Source organism: Rhinatrema bivittatum, chromosome 16, assembly GCF_901001135.1.
Source record: "Rhinatrema bivittatum chromosome 16, aRhiBiv1.1, whole genome shotgun sequence".
In the NCBI taxonomy this organism is placed as follows: Eukaryota; Metazoa; Chordata; class Amphibia; order Gymnophiona; family Rhinatrematidae; genus Rhinatrema; species Rhinatrema bivittatum.
In genome coordinates, this window is record NC_042630.1 from 47,232,184 (window position 1) to 47,247,322 (window position 15,139).

Genomic DNA, 15,139 nt, shown 5'->3' on the forward strand with positions numbered 1-15,139 from the left:
TTTCTATACCGTTGCTAAGTTAAATACCATTGCAACGGTTTACATGTAGGCACATACTTAATGTAGGTGAAAGTGTACTATAGTACATTCTAACAGGTGCCGTCTAAGGTTCGGTTACAATAAATCATTAGACATAATCATTTAGTGAAGTAGTTCAAAACCAATGGTACCAAGGTACGTACACGGGTAGCTTTATCACACGTAGTATTATAGTTAGGCTTATTGTGTAGAGTTCATAGACTAATCTACTGCTTTTTTGACTGCCGCAGCACACTGAACCGACGATTTCAATGTGTTATTCACTATGACGTCTAGATCTCTTTCTTGGGTTGTAGCACCTAATATGGAACCCAACATTGTGTAATTATAGCATGGGTTATTTTTCCCTATATGCATCACCTTGCACTTATCCACATTAAATTTCATCTGCCATTTGGATGCCCAGTTTTCCAGTCTCACAAGGTCTTCCTGCAATTTATAACAGTCTGCTTGTTATTTAACTACTCTGAACAATTTTGTGTCATCTGCAAATTTGATTATCTCACTCATCGTATTTCTTTCCAGATCATTTATAAATATATTGAAAAGTAAGGGTCCCAATACAGATCCCTGAGGCACTCCACTGTCCACTCCCTTCCACTGAGAAAATTGTCCATTTAATCCTACTCTCTGTTTCCTGTCTTTTAGCCAGTTTGCAATCCACGAAAGGACATCACCACCTATTCCATGACTTTTTACTTTTCCTAGAAGCCTCTCATGAGGAACTTTGTCAAACGCCTTCTGAAAATCCAAGTATACTACATCTACCGGTTCACCTTTATCCACATGTTTATTAACTCCTTCAAAAAAGTGAAGCAGATTTGTGAGGCAAGAATTGCCTTGGGTAAAGCCATACTGACTTTGTTCCATTAAACCATGTCTTTCTACATGTTCTGTGATTTTGATGTTTAGAACACTTTCCACTATTTTTCCTGGCACTGAAGTCAGGCTAACCGGTCTGTAGTTTACCGGATCGCCCCTGGAGCACTTTTTAAATATTGGGGTTACCTTTGCTATCCTCCAGTCTTCAGGTACAATGGATGATTTTAATGATAGGTTACACATTTTTACTAATAGGTCTGAAATTTCAATTTTTTGTTCCTTCAGAACTCTGGGGTGTATACCATCCAGTCCAGATGATTTACTACTCTTCAGTTTGTCAATCAGGTCTACCACATCTTCTAGGTTCACCGAGATTTGATTCAGTCCATCTGAATTATTACCCATGAAAACCTTCTCCATTATGTGTACCTCCCGAACATCCTCTTCAGTAAACACCGAAGCAAGGAAATCATTTAATCTTTCCACGATGGCCTTATCTTCTCTAAGTGCCTCTATAACCCCTCGATCATCTAGCGGTCCAACTGACTCCCTCACAGACTTTCTGCTTTGGATATATTTTAAAAAGTTTTCACTGTGAGTTTTTCCCTCTACAGCCAACTTCTTTTCAAATTTTCTCTTAGCCTGTCTTATCAATGTCTTACATTTAACTTGCCAATGTTTATGCTTTTTCCTATTTTATTCTGTTGGATCCTTCTTCCAATTTTTGAATGAAGATCTTTTGGCTAAAATAGCTTCTTTCACCTCCCCTTTTAACCATTTTTAATTATTTTAACCCCTTTTAATTATTACTGCACTACCAATTTGGTTAGCTTCCCTAATTTCTCTCAGCATTTCACTGTCCGTCCCACCATCTTGACCAGGTGGATGGTAGTATACTATCACTATCGTCTTCTCCGACATACAAGGGATTTCTACCCATAAATATTCAATTTTATATTTAGTCTCATGCAGGATGTTTATCCTGTTGGACTCTATGCCATCCCAGACATGATGCAGATTGCACCAGTCGGTTTACTTGGAAAAATGCTTTGCTGTGATATGTCTTATCTATGGTCTTCTTGACTTCATGTCCTGCCCGTGAGATCATATATGACTCACAGGGAAGGGCTTATTGCTATAGTTACTTAACTTTACACGCATTGATTCTTATGTTTCAAAAACTTCAAAGGGCTATAGAAATGAATGGAAAACAAAATAAATGAAATACATAGGATTTTCTCTCTGTGGGTCCCAAAAAAATGGAGGCACCCCGAGAAAGAAGTTAATGTTTATCTCTGCTATAACTGGCCATGGAAGATATGGCTCATTATGCTCAAGAAGTTCCTTGCCTAGGCCTGATTCCTCTCTCATTCATATTCCTTTATTACACTCCACCAAACAACAATCATCTTCATCTCTTTCTTCTTTTAAACTTTCATTATTAAACATTAGATCCATTAAAAAAAGAAAAATATCACCTCTCATCTATGACATCCTATCTGATCCACCATTGACTGTCTTTGTATAACAGAATCATGGATCACCTCAGGAGATGAATTCCTCCTAAACCTTTGCTGCCCCCACAATTACACTTTTTAACACCATCCTCGCACCACTGGTTGAGGTGGGGGTTTAATCATTTTTCAGAAACTTTCCTTTACTTTTTCCTCTTTCCCTGTAGTTATACCACCTCTGTTTAAGATAATGTTAGTCTAGTAGTCCACACTTTGATCTCAGCCTAGCATAATGGCCCCCGAGACTTCTAACTCACAACTCATCGCCTCTACTTGAATATTTTGCCACTCTCTTACCTCATCCTGATAAAACCATCATATTAGGTGATTTCAACATACATGTTGACACAATTCCACTATCCACTTCAACTGAATACTTCCTGAATAGCATGCATGCTCTAGAATGGAAAAATTCATCTCTCATCCAACCCCTAAAGCTGGTCACACACTAGGCTTGTTATTCTTAAACCCATCAACTTTTAAATACAATTCTCACCTAACAAAAATTCCTTCCATACCTTCGTCAGGCCACTTGATTGTGAATACCACTATTAAAATTAATCAGTTTCAAAACATCAATAGTTCACCAACCATTTTAAAAAATAAAGAAAAACACATCAATATGGAGATCTTGTTGCGCTGGAGGTGGACCCTTGGCCTGGCGCAAGATTTGTATGGCCCTCTGAGGGATCCCAGAGGGCGTCTGCTGCCAGGTGGTGGTGTACACAAGGAGAGATTCACCAATAATGGCCTGGGGGCTCCACGGGTTGAGCCATTGGATTCCCGGGCTGCCTGGGCTTAGGTGGGCCTCTGGGGGTCTCCAGGAGAGATGGCATTATTAATGGCTGTTTGATAAATTGAGAGTTCAGTAGTGAAGAGGCTTAAATTGGTTGAACTTTATTGTTTTTTCCATTTGCTTTCAAGAATTCATAATTTATGTTTATGAACCAGTAATGTATGTGTAAACCATGGTGCAGACTTGGTTCTTTTTATTTTTATGGTGTGTAAAGGGTGAACTTTTATCTAAGGTGTTATTATTATTAAGGAGTTATTTTGATACATGTTCTGTTCGATGGTCTTTAGATTGTAAAGCTTGTTGCTGAATTATTGTTTATTTTAACCGAGGTGATGTTCTTAACGTGCCGCGGTATATAAAAAATTTCTAAATAAATAAAATTAGTTAAAGCACTGTTCCAAGTGTCTACTAGCTCTTTGGCATCTGAAACGAAAAAGTTATTAATCAATGGTAAGAAATTATAGAGAAGATCTGTTGCACGCCCTGGCTGCGCAATGGGGTGCGTCCAGCCCTGTTCACCTTCCAGACCCAGCCTTGACTGCTCCCCCGGTCTCTCCCGCGGTCGCAACTACCCATCTGCGCCCTCGGGCTCCTAACTCCTCGGCCTCCTTGACTCTGGACCCAGTTCCCTCCTGCTCCAGTGCTCCGCATCCCTCGCAGTGCACAGAGTCTCGCGCCACACCTTCCTGCAGTCGGCCCCTAGGCGCACGCACATGTTCCTGTGCTTGTTCCAGTGTTCCTGAGTTCCTGTGCTTGTTCCAGTGTCCCAAGGCCGGTCCTGTGTTCCTTTTCTAGTTCCAGTGTTCCTGCGTTTGCTCCTGTGCTCCAGTGGTTCTTCCTGTGTTCCAGCGCCTATTCCTGTGTTCCTTCATTCCTGAGTTTTGTTCCTTCGTTCCTGAGTTTTGTTCCACGTTCTGCAACCCAAGTTGTAACTTCTCGGACTAAAACCCGGTACTGACCTTGGCTTGCCTCTGACCACACTTGGACTGATACCTGGAACTACCCTCTGCTTGGTCTGACCACACTTGAACCAATACCTGGAACTGACCCTTGCTTTGGCTGACCATCCTTCGTCAGATACCCTGGCTTTGACCATTGTGCTCCATTCGGGCACTCTCTTTGCTTCTCCTGGGACCACAAGGTCAGTCTGCCTTGACGCTGTCAGTGACCTTCCTCGAGCTAGACCACAAGGCGTTGCCTACCCTGCCAAGAGGACCTTCAGTTTCTGCCTCGTACCCATGGTCTCCAGTACTATCTGTTCCGGTCTAGCTCGTCTGTACATCATCAGCCATGCACCTCTACTCTTCGTGGCACACCACCATCTCTCCGGGAGACCCCCAGAGGCCCACCTAAGCCCAAGCAGTCTGGGAATCCAAGGGCTCAACCCACGGAGCCCCTGGGCCATTATTAGTGAAGCTCCAGCTTGCCTCTGTCTCCTAGTGTGCTCCACCTCCTGGCGGCAGGTGCCCTCTGGGTTCTCTCAGAGGGCCGTACCAATCCTGCACCAGGCCAAGGGTCCACCTCTAGCACAACATCTTGGTTTTGACATAGGATCTTCACACATTTCCATTTTCCTAGATCTTTCTGCTGCCTTTGATACCATAAACCATCAAATTCTACTGCCCGTCTATCAAACCTAGGAATATCCGGAACAGTGCATACTTGGTTTCAAATCATACTTAAAAAAACAGATACCAGCAAATATTTATAAATCAAACATATTCCATTCCTTTCGCTCTAAACACAGGTGTTCCCCAAGGATACTTCACTTTCAATGCATATCCAGCATGGCTCTCTGCTTCAACGGCAGGGGAGAAGAAAAAAAAACCAACAAGGGCTGTACAACATAGTCTAGGTAAAACAAATAAGCATGGGTGTAGCTTGCTTATCGCAGCAGTTACTGCCCCTACTACCCCTAACTAATCAAGCTAGATATTTCACTTGGATGCAGCTCCATCACTGCTCTCTACATTAATGGTGGGGGTGGAAGGGGAATAGAACAAGGAGCTAAGAGAAACAGATAAGAATGAGAGAAAAAATGTGTGAGGCTTGCTGGGCAGACTGGATGGGCCATTCGGACTTCTTCTGCCGTCATTTCTATGTTTCTATGTTTCTATGTTTCTATGATCTGCTTTATCAGCCACTCTATTCAAGAAATACCTCACACTCATCTGTCAATTATTGTCCACCTTAGGTGTAAAATATAGGGATGGATTTTAAAATCCCTATGCGCGTAAATCCAGAGGATGATTTACGCGTGTAGTGGGGGTTACGAGCACCGGGCCTATTTTATAAAAGCCCAGCAACGCGCGTAAAGGCCCGGGATGCATCTAAGTCCAGGGGCTTTACAAAAGAGGTAGTCCAGGGGCAGGGTGTGGGTGGGATGGGGGCAGGGCCAGAGACCTCCGGCACAGTGGCCATTTGCCGCTGTGTTGGAGGATCACGTGCCGGCAGGTGCAAAAGGTGAAATAACAATTTAGGGGATTTAGGTTAGTGTTAGAGGGTGGAAAGGCTAGGCAAAGGAGTGGGAAGGTCAGGTTAGGGGGTAGGGAATGGGGTAAACTTGCGGCCATGTGCGTGCGCAGGGTGCACAATTGTGCATCCCTTTGCACGCGCCGACCCCTGATTTTACAATAATATTTCCACCTGGTTATCCACAGCATTACATGTATACATCCCTTGCAAAAACCTCAGATCCAAAAACAAACTCCTCTTACAAATTCTGTTCCCTAAAACAACACGACTAGACCAGAGAGAGAGCTTTCTCAATTGAAGGCCCTATTCATTGGAATACACTGCCTCCTGACTTAAGACTATCTGCCAATAAAAAAGATTTCAAAAAAGCTCTTAAACAAACATCATCTTTTCTTATAAGCCTTCCCAGATTTATGTGTGCCATGATTATCCTTGTCACTGTCACTTTCCCGTCCCTCAATATCTTCAGTATTACACCATCAAAGTGTTTATCTTAATCTCTATTAATATTTCTGTGAAGTATTTTATTATTAGTTTATTTTAATATTTATGTTGTTGAACTTATTTGTCTTACTCTCATGTATCGATTTCCATTATGTTTGTTATTTGTAACCCGCCCCGAACTTTGGAGGCTGCTGGAAATAAATATTTATAAATAAATACATTAATAAATTAGTTTCAGCCTGTGCATTCTTTTTCAAATGACTACATCCCTAGTAAAATGTATGTGCAGTCTTTACCCAACTCTGCACAGTATGGGGTAGATTTTCAAACAGGGCGCCCTCGCGTACTTTTGTAGGCGCATCAGGCGCAAACAAAGTACGCTGGATTTTAATAGATATGCACGGAGCCGCGCGTATCTGCTAAAATCCTGGATCGGCGCGCGCAAGGCTACCGATTTCGTGTAGCCGGCGCGCGCCGAGCCGCGCAGCCTACCTCCGTTCCCTCCGAGGCCTCTCCGAAATCGGAGCCGCCTCGGAGGGAATTCGCTAACGCCCTCCCCTCACCTTCCCCTCCCTTCCTCTACCTAACCCACCCCTCCGGCCCTGTCTAAACCCCCCCTACCTTTGTTGGGGGATTTATGCCTCCCAGAGGGAGAAGTAAATCCCCGCGCGCCTAGACGCAACCCGGGGGCGGTTCCGGAGGGTGCGGCCACGCCCCTGGACCACCCCGGGCCGAAACCACGCCCCCGAGCCCGCCCCAAAACGCTGCCGACACGCCCCAAAAACGCCGCGGCGATCGGCCCCGCCCCCGACATGCCCCCCTCGGAAAACCCCGGGACTTACGCGAGTCCCGGGGCTCTGCGTGCGCCGGCAGGCCTATGTAAAATAGGCGCACCGGCGCGCAAGGCCCTGCTCGCGTAAATCCGGGCGGATTTACGCGAGCAAGGCTCTTAAAATCCGCCCCTTAAGGTATTACCATCCCAGTGTCTTAACTGCAACATCCTCAAATTCTTCCCAATAAAAAGAACATGTCTGATAATGATGTACATGTAAAATATTGGACAATTTTATGGCTGAACTACATATCTTTCCTCTTCCCAATATGGTCTCCGCAAATCACGCAACACAGAAACCCTGCTCATCTCACTAACAGACCATATTATTATGGGACTGGACAAAGGACACTCATTTCTTCTAATCCTTCTAGACATCTCAGCAGCCTTCGACACGGTCAACCACTCCATCCTCCTAGATCGTTTGTCAGACATTGGCATAACCGGATTAGTCTACAGCTGGTTCAAGTCCTTCCTTGACAACAGAAACTTCAGGGTCAGGATCAACATCAAAGAATCGCCATTGACAAATTCTTCTCTTGGCGTGCCCCAAGGATCCTCCCTTTCTCCCACCCTTTTCAATATCTACCTCCTTCCCCTTTGCCATCTGTTAACAAGTCTCAACCTCATTCATTACATCTACGCTGACGATGTTCAGATTCTGATTCCCATAACAGAATCCATCACCAAAGCTCTCTCGCTTTGGAAAAATTGTCTTCAATCTATCAACAATCTCCTCAACAATCTAAATTTGGTCCTCAACTCCACTAAGACTGAACTACTATTTATCTCCTTCAACCCAGACAACCACCCTCCACAAACACAACACAGTTATCATCTCACCCTCACTCGAGTAAGAGATCTGGGAGTAATCCTTGACAACCGCCTTAATTTAAGGACTATGATCAATACAACTACCAAAGATTGCTTCCACAGACTACAGGTGTTGAAAAGACTCAAACCCCTCCTTTATTTACACGACTTTAGGACTGTTCTCCAATCCTTAATATTTGCAAAAATAGATTACTGCAGCGCTCTTCTCACTGGCCTACCCAACTCATCCATCAAACCACTTCAAATGATACAAAATGCTGCGGCCAGAATTTTAACCAACACCAACCGAAGAGAACATATTACTCCCACTCTCCGAAACCTACACTGGTTACCAGTCTACCACAGAATCCTTCACAAATCTCTCACCCTGATACACAAGTCCATCCATAACTATCTTCATCTTGACCTTGAATTCCCTCTCAAACTCCATACTTCCAACAGACCAATTAGAGAAATCCACAAAGGAGCGCTACAATCCCCTCAAACCAAAGCTATTCGCCTCGTCTCGACCAGGGTCCGAGCTTTTTCTTTAGCATGTCCAAACATCTGGAATAGCCTCCCCGCAGACCTCAGGCTGGAACCATGCCTAATAACATTCAAAAAAAAACTTAAGACTTGGCTGTTCCAACAAGCCTTCTCGGATCCTTCAGACTCACAATAGACAAACAACCTATTCACGAGCTACGGAACCATGCTACTATTTATGTTGCCTATTATTATGATTATCCTAATACCTCAGATAATATTCTTTCCTGTTTAATCTGAATCCATTACAACTTTTGTGTTTAAGTTATTGCCCTTCTCGGGCCTTTTTATTCTACTTACTTCCAAGCTGTAAAGCCTCCAAGTTTATAGTCCTTGTTTAATGTAACTTACTGCTCTCCTCTGATTATATTGTACTGTTCCATTTCTGTTACAAGTTCTCTATCCCCCGTTCGATGTAAACCGATTTGATATGGTATTTAACCATGAAGTTCGGTATAGAAAAATGCTAAATAAATAAATAAATAAATAAATATCTGGTGGTCGCGGGGAAGGCGGGGGTCATTTAAATCTGATTTTTTTTTTTTCAGAAAATTTGCTGAAATGAAAAAGGCAAAAATTTGAGGGCGACGGGGAGGAAGCATATTTTATTTTAGATTTAATGAAAAAAGAAAGGCCTCAATTTATTCAGCATGCACATTCATTTCAGATGAGCATAGGTCCCTAATGTCTGCTTTACAAAAGAGATTCAACAAGGACACTAGGAAAAAGGTTTATTTTACACTATGAATTTTTTACCAGAGGGTAAGATATTATGTTTAATGCTATACAGGGTGGAATTTAAACTGCCCTCGTGCATAAAATCCTGGTTTTATGCACATGGTTGGCCCATGTGTGTGCCGGGCACATTTTCCAAGAGGCCTAGCAATGCACATAAAGGCCGGTACGCACACAAGTGCCAGGCTTCCTGGAAGGGGTGGCCTGGGGGGGCATGTTCTGGGTGGTGGGGTGGGCTGGGACAGTGCTATTGATGGCTGACCTGAAGACTCACATGTCAAACAAAGGGAAAAAAAGAAAAAAGGTAGAGTTTAAGGGGTGGGGAGATAAGAACAGGGAGGGAGTATGGGTAGGGGGATAGGGAAGTTCACTCCCAGTCTGCTCCTTAAGTGAAGCGGACTGGGAGAGAACTGGGGAAGGCCTGAATGCGTCGCTGCATGGGAATTGCAAACCTCCCCTTGTGCACACTGCCTGCACGTACATGTGCGGATTATAAAATCCGGTGCACATGTGCGCGCGGCCCATGGATTTTCTACCATGTGTTCACACTAGTGCACACATGGTAGAAAATCAGCTCATCCATGTGTGTGCCGGGAAGCACGCGCACATGGACGCAGCGCACACATGTGGAAAATCTACCCCTATATCTTCATTTTTAGGCAAGATTCACTTGTTCCAGCTGTTTTCAATTGCTGGTCTATCCATCTCGCTATCAGTCTATACTCATAGGGCAAAAATAGTGTATAATTTGCACAAAATTTGGCATGGTGCGTCTGCGCTAAACTTGACTTTAATTCATATTTGTCCAATATTACAATTATCTGACAATTTTTCATGTAGAAACACAGCGCTAAATAGGAGGAATGAAGATGGCAAGTGCTGCATTCACCAAAAGCTCTAATTTCCCTCCCACCATCAGCAGCCCAATAGATATAAAAGCTACTGGAGATTTGCATCCTTGCCCAAAAACCTGATGGAGCAATAAATATTGCTGTCATCACCCCCATTGCCTCTTCCAACATAACTACCACTTCTCAACAGCCTACAAGGAAATATCCTCTACTCATCCACATAAGGAGGTATGACCTTACCTCATCCCTGCTCCAATGCAGCATTTCTACTGCTGCCAGTAGGAGGCTTAGTCTACAACTACTTATTAATGTATGCATTTCACTTTCATAGAAGCAACAACTCCCCACTTCTGAACTGAGATTGGGTCACTAGTTCTAAATGGGGATTGGTTCCTTCTTTTAATGAGCATTAAATAAATGAATAAGAAGCTTGCTATGCATTCTCATTTGTATGCTAGGGTGCACATATTTAGATCTCTACATCATCTCTCATAGGGTTTTTGGTATAGACTCAACACCATTTTGGTAGTCCCTTTTTTTTGGACCACCTTTAAAATCTTCCTATACTGCTTTCTGAACTGCAGGCAAATAAACAGCAAGATAAGATGCAAATAACATTTTTGTAAATCCTTATTGGCCTCCAGTCCCATTCCCCATCACCCACCCTGCTAAATCACTAACATTAATGCCAGGCATAGTGCCTAATCTCCCCTCCACCCCTCAAAAGAGTCCAAGAGTGCCTTCACCCACTCAACCCCCTTTTCAAATTCAGAAAAAAGAAACATGGTCCATTTCTAATCCTCACCTTCTTGCCTCTCCCCTCCCACTCACAATCCCATCTCAAATCCCCTACCTGATCCAGTACCCTAAAAGACCCTCAGAGCACAAGCTTCAAGTCAAACACCAGAAAAAGGACCAGCTCCAGCCATATAAAATACCCTAGCACCAAACAGACTCATCCCATATCTCCCAACCTTCTGAAAACTGGTAAAAACATAAACCGTTGAAGCCCTGTATAACATTAATCCTGTATAATCTAATCTCCATAAATATATATGGATATATAAACCCTAGGCCCCCTGTACTAAACCTGCTGTTTTCACAGATTTAATCTGATATATCTGATATACTTCTGTACAATCACCTGCACTCTGATTTGCACCTCTACTGCACTAAATCATTCTGTTTTTTGCATATTGGATTTTAAATATCTGCTATAGAACCTGTAACATGCTTTGGGCTCTTATTGGAAAAGCGTGAATGATGATTTGACATAAAGCTGGTATCTTACGATGATATGATCATATAAACAGAATGCAATGCGTAGTCTAATGAGAACAGAGTAGAAAATGCCAAACCTCAGTAAAGGACGGATTCCACAAGATGGCACTTTGGTTCACAAAGAGCTGCTGACCACTTGATGCTGATAAATTAAAATTTCCAACACTGCTGCTGATGAATGAGCCATTAGGGAGCAGGAGCCAGTTTATGATGTCATAGTGAGCTGGCACATTCCCTTTCTCATCAAAGAAGATCTCATCTCCATCATGGGTTTTAAAGTGAACCTCCTTAATGTATTGGTTGAGCTACAAATGAAAACAAAAGGTTAGAAAATTCTGTCTCAGACTGGACCTGAAACCATTGCAAATGGTGCTACTGCACACTTGATTCAAACTTTTGCAAATTCAACCCTTTGTATGTCTATTATCATATACCCAATGTAAGCCCACATTTTTCTGAGCCTAAAAATTGTGAATAGATGTGATACCACATTGAGTTATTACAGTGAGAGAACATGCATTTCAGAATGAAGTGTAGAGATAAATGTCATAGTATTACCTAAAGATCTAACATCATAAAGGAGATTCTGGAACAAAATGAGAAGCTTGGGAGTGGGTGCCAAAGTAATAGCATGGATTGCAAATTGATTGACTGACAGGAGACAGTGAGTAATGGAAAATGGAACCTGGCTCTTCCCATTCCTTCTCTTCTATAAACAGAGTTTTGTCTACTCCACCCCCATCCACAGTCTTGTTAACTAGTGACAGTCCTTATCCTAGGGTCTTCTTTAAAGAACACTGAACTGAAATATTTGTTCAATATTTCAGCCATTTCTTCATCTCTCTCCACACATTGATCTTTGTCAGTTTTCAATTTTACTATACTACCTCGGACATTTCTCCTTTCTCTGATATATCTGAAAAATGTCTTGTCAGCTCGCTTTACCTCTTTAGCAATCCTTCTTCTGCCTGAATTTTTGCTTTCTTGTACCTGAGGCAATGGAGGGTTACAAAGAGCGACAGTAAGACTTGAACCCTGGATCGTAGCCCACTTCTCTAAGCACTAGGAATCCAGGAAAGACTATGTAAGAAAAGTAAACCCAGGGGTGGGAGGGTGGGAAGAGGGGAAGGGAGGGAGGGAACTGAACAGTTGAGATTATCTGCAGGAATTTTTTTTTCTTTCAGATACCTTCTAGCTGCCTCTCACAGGAAGAACTGCAAACACTGGCTAATATCTGTTCCCCAATCCTGGTCTCTAGTCCAATGATATCTACATAGAGTCCTTCCCCCTAGACAGACTGGTCAAACATGCAACTTATTTTTTCTCTTTTTCAGCCTCAATACACAGTTGAGGAATATTTGTTCACAAGTAAAATAACCTCCCCCAGGGTACAAAATATTACAAAAATCAGACAAGAAATATACTTAGCCCAGAAATAAATGATTACGCCCATCGGCTCCACTCGCTCCAGCGCTGGTTCCGAGCTCCGGCAGGGCCCGCACTCCTCCTGTACTGCTGAGGCCATGGCATTTTTCCTTCAGCCGAGACGTCAGCCATCTTGGCTCCGCCCCCTAGGGGCACACATGTGCATCCTCCGCATGGATTTAAAGGGCCCATGGCAGGGAGACACCGCCGACCCTTTCTGTGCATGCCGGGCCTTCCTCCCTTAAATTCTCTGCAGTGACTCAGGACAGACGACTTGGCAATGAGTCTGCTTTCCTTGTGGAGTCTTCTGAGTTGTGTGTTGAGCCTTGTTCCTGCCTTCCGAGCCTTGTTCTTGCCTTTCTTGGTCCTGACAGTCGGATTCTTCTGGCTTTGACCTCGGAGTGTCTTATGGTGATTCTTCTGGCTCTGACCTTGGACTGGCTTATGATGATTCTTCTGGCTTCGACCTTGGACTGGATTTTGATGACTCTCTGGTTTCTGATCCTGGACTGACTTCAGATGACCCTTCTAGCTGTATTTCCTCCATTTTTGCAGGGGCCCACCTAAGACCAGCCGGTCCTATGCACCCAAAGGCTCAACCCATGGGGAATGGGGCTGGTATTGGTGAAGCTCCAGTTAGCCCCTGCATCAGTCTGGCCTCGCCTCCTGACGGTAGGGACCTGCAAGGGTTCACACTCCCAGGTAGCATCAACTCCTCCTCAGGCAAAGGGTCCACATTCTCCTCCGTGAGTACAACATAAATAAGCAAATTATTTCATATAGCTTGTAGCTCCCTCTCAGATAAGGAACTGCAAACACTGGCTAATGTCTGCTCCCCAGTGCTGGTCTCTAGACCGATGAAATCTAGAAAGAACCCTTGCCCTGAGTCAAATGGGTAAAACTCATGCAACTTTTTTTCTCTTTTTCAGCCTCAGTACACAGTTAGGACTTTTTTTGCTCACAAGTAAAATACCACTCCCCCCCAAAGGCACCTTATTTGGACCTTTTCTGCCATCATTTTTATGTTTCTATGGGATTTATTCCATGCCAACTACAATCAAAGAACTGTGCACCAGCTACATGGCATGGCATGCGCACCATGGCAACCAACTACAACTTTACAGTGGTTGCCATGTAAGAAACCCTGAGCTCATTTAGTTACTTTTCTATCTTCCATCCACCAATTAAGACTTAGATTCATCAGATTGCTATATTTATCGTGGGAATATTGTGCGTAGTGGCTACGATAAAAAGGGGATGTGGTTATGTAAATTTTTGAGATGCTGCATTGTGTAGCTAAAAATCATAACCTGCGATAAATATTTGTGTCATGGAATGGCTTATCACGATGTGAGATGCATTAGCGCTGCCCGCGCACAAGTTGGATTGAATCGTAGAGAGTTTTCTTTTTAATGCCACCCGAATATGCGCATACTTCTGAGTGTGCACACGTGTGAAAAGTAGTGAAAAAGGGATAGGGCATTGGCGTGTTTGGGGAGGCCAAGAGATGTGCACGTTTAAACTTTAAGCGCACAGGCACGCGCCAGGGTCCCCTGTATCATAACTTTACTGTTTCTATGGATGGCGTGTAAGTCTTAAAAGAAAAAGAAAAAAATGTAGGCTAGACAGCAGCTCTTATGGCTAGAGGCTAATTGGGGGGGGGGGGGGGGGGAATACAAATAGCTTAGGGAGCTTTGGAAGTCCTATCCCTAGCTTAGGTGAACTAGGAACAAACAGGCGAAACTGGTAATAATGTGAGGGCATTTCCCTTTTAGTATAATTTTTTTTATTAATCCAAGTAATCAAATACACAATCCTTTAGAGTGCATTGTGTCTTATGCACTCCAAAGCAAAAAAAAAAAAAAAAAATCACCATTTTCACCTTCTTGTATACTCTTCCCACCTTGCAGCCCAGAACAAATTCACAATGGATTCTTATCTCATCCTTTAAATCCTCCCACTTACATGACAGAAGTAGGATTTGCACCCACATGTGCATGCTCATATCAAATAGGGTACACATGTAGGCGCATTCAGCCAGATACCAAGTATGCATGTACACATGCCTGGAATGAAATGGCTTCAACCCTTATAACCAAGGCACATATATGTGTGCTTGGTATCCATTAGGCTGAAAGCACCACATGTGCGCCCTATTTGAAATGTGTGCATATGCAAATCCAGATTCCATCACATAACCGGGCAAGTAAAGCAGCCAGTATCCCATTTTCCCCTAACACAGAATATTTTGGAAGACAGGGCAGGTAAGAAAAGGTATTTTATTTGGCCTAGGAGGGCTGTGTAGGTATGTGTGAGAAAGAGAAAAGCCCTCGTTTTCACGATCACAATATTAGCCATCATCATAGCCATGACCCATGATAAAGGCAGCTATCCCTTGATAAAAACTTTCTCTCCCTTTGCTGAACCAAAAAAAAGGTGTCATTTCCAACATTAAATCCCACATTACTGTGCATTCAATTTTCATGACACAAGGTAAGAGTCAGTCATTTGCATAAAATGTTAGCTTTTGCATACTTACTATAAAATTTGCATGCAAATGCTTGAT

The 15,139-nt window shown here is 43.2% G+C and overlaps 1 protein-coding gene across 1 annotated transcript in view; it reads right to left on the minus strand.

Moving 5' to 3' along the window:
• The window catches only part of LOC115077627 (vomeronasal type-2 receptor 26-like), a 76,649-nt gene that overhangs the window by 19,566 nt on the left and 41,944 nt on the right, over positions 1-15,139 (minus strand). The window contains exon 3 of the mRNA XM_029579922.1: positions 11,226-11,453. Within this exon, the coding sequence (XP_029435782.1) occupies positions 11,226-11,453 (228 nt within the window). The remainder of the gene's footprint in view (positions 1-11,225; positions 11,454-15,139) is intronic.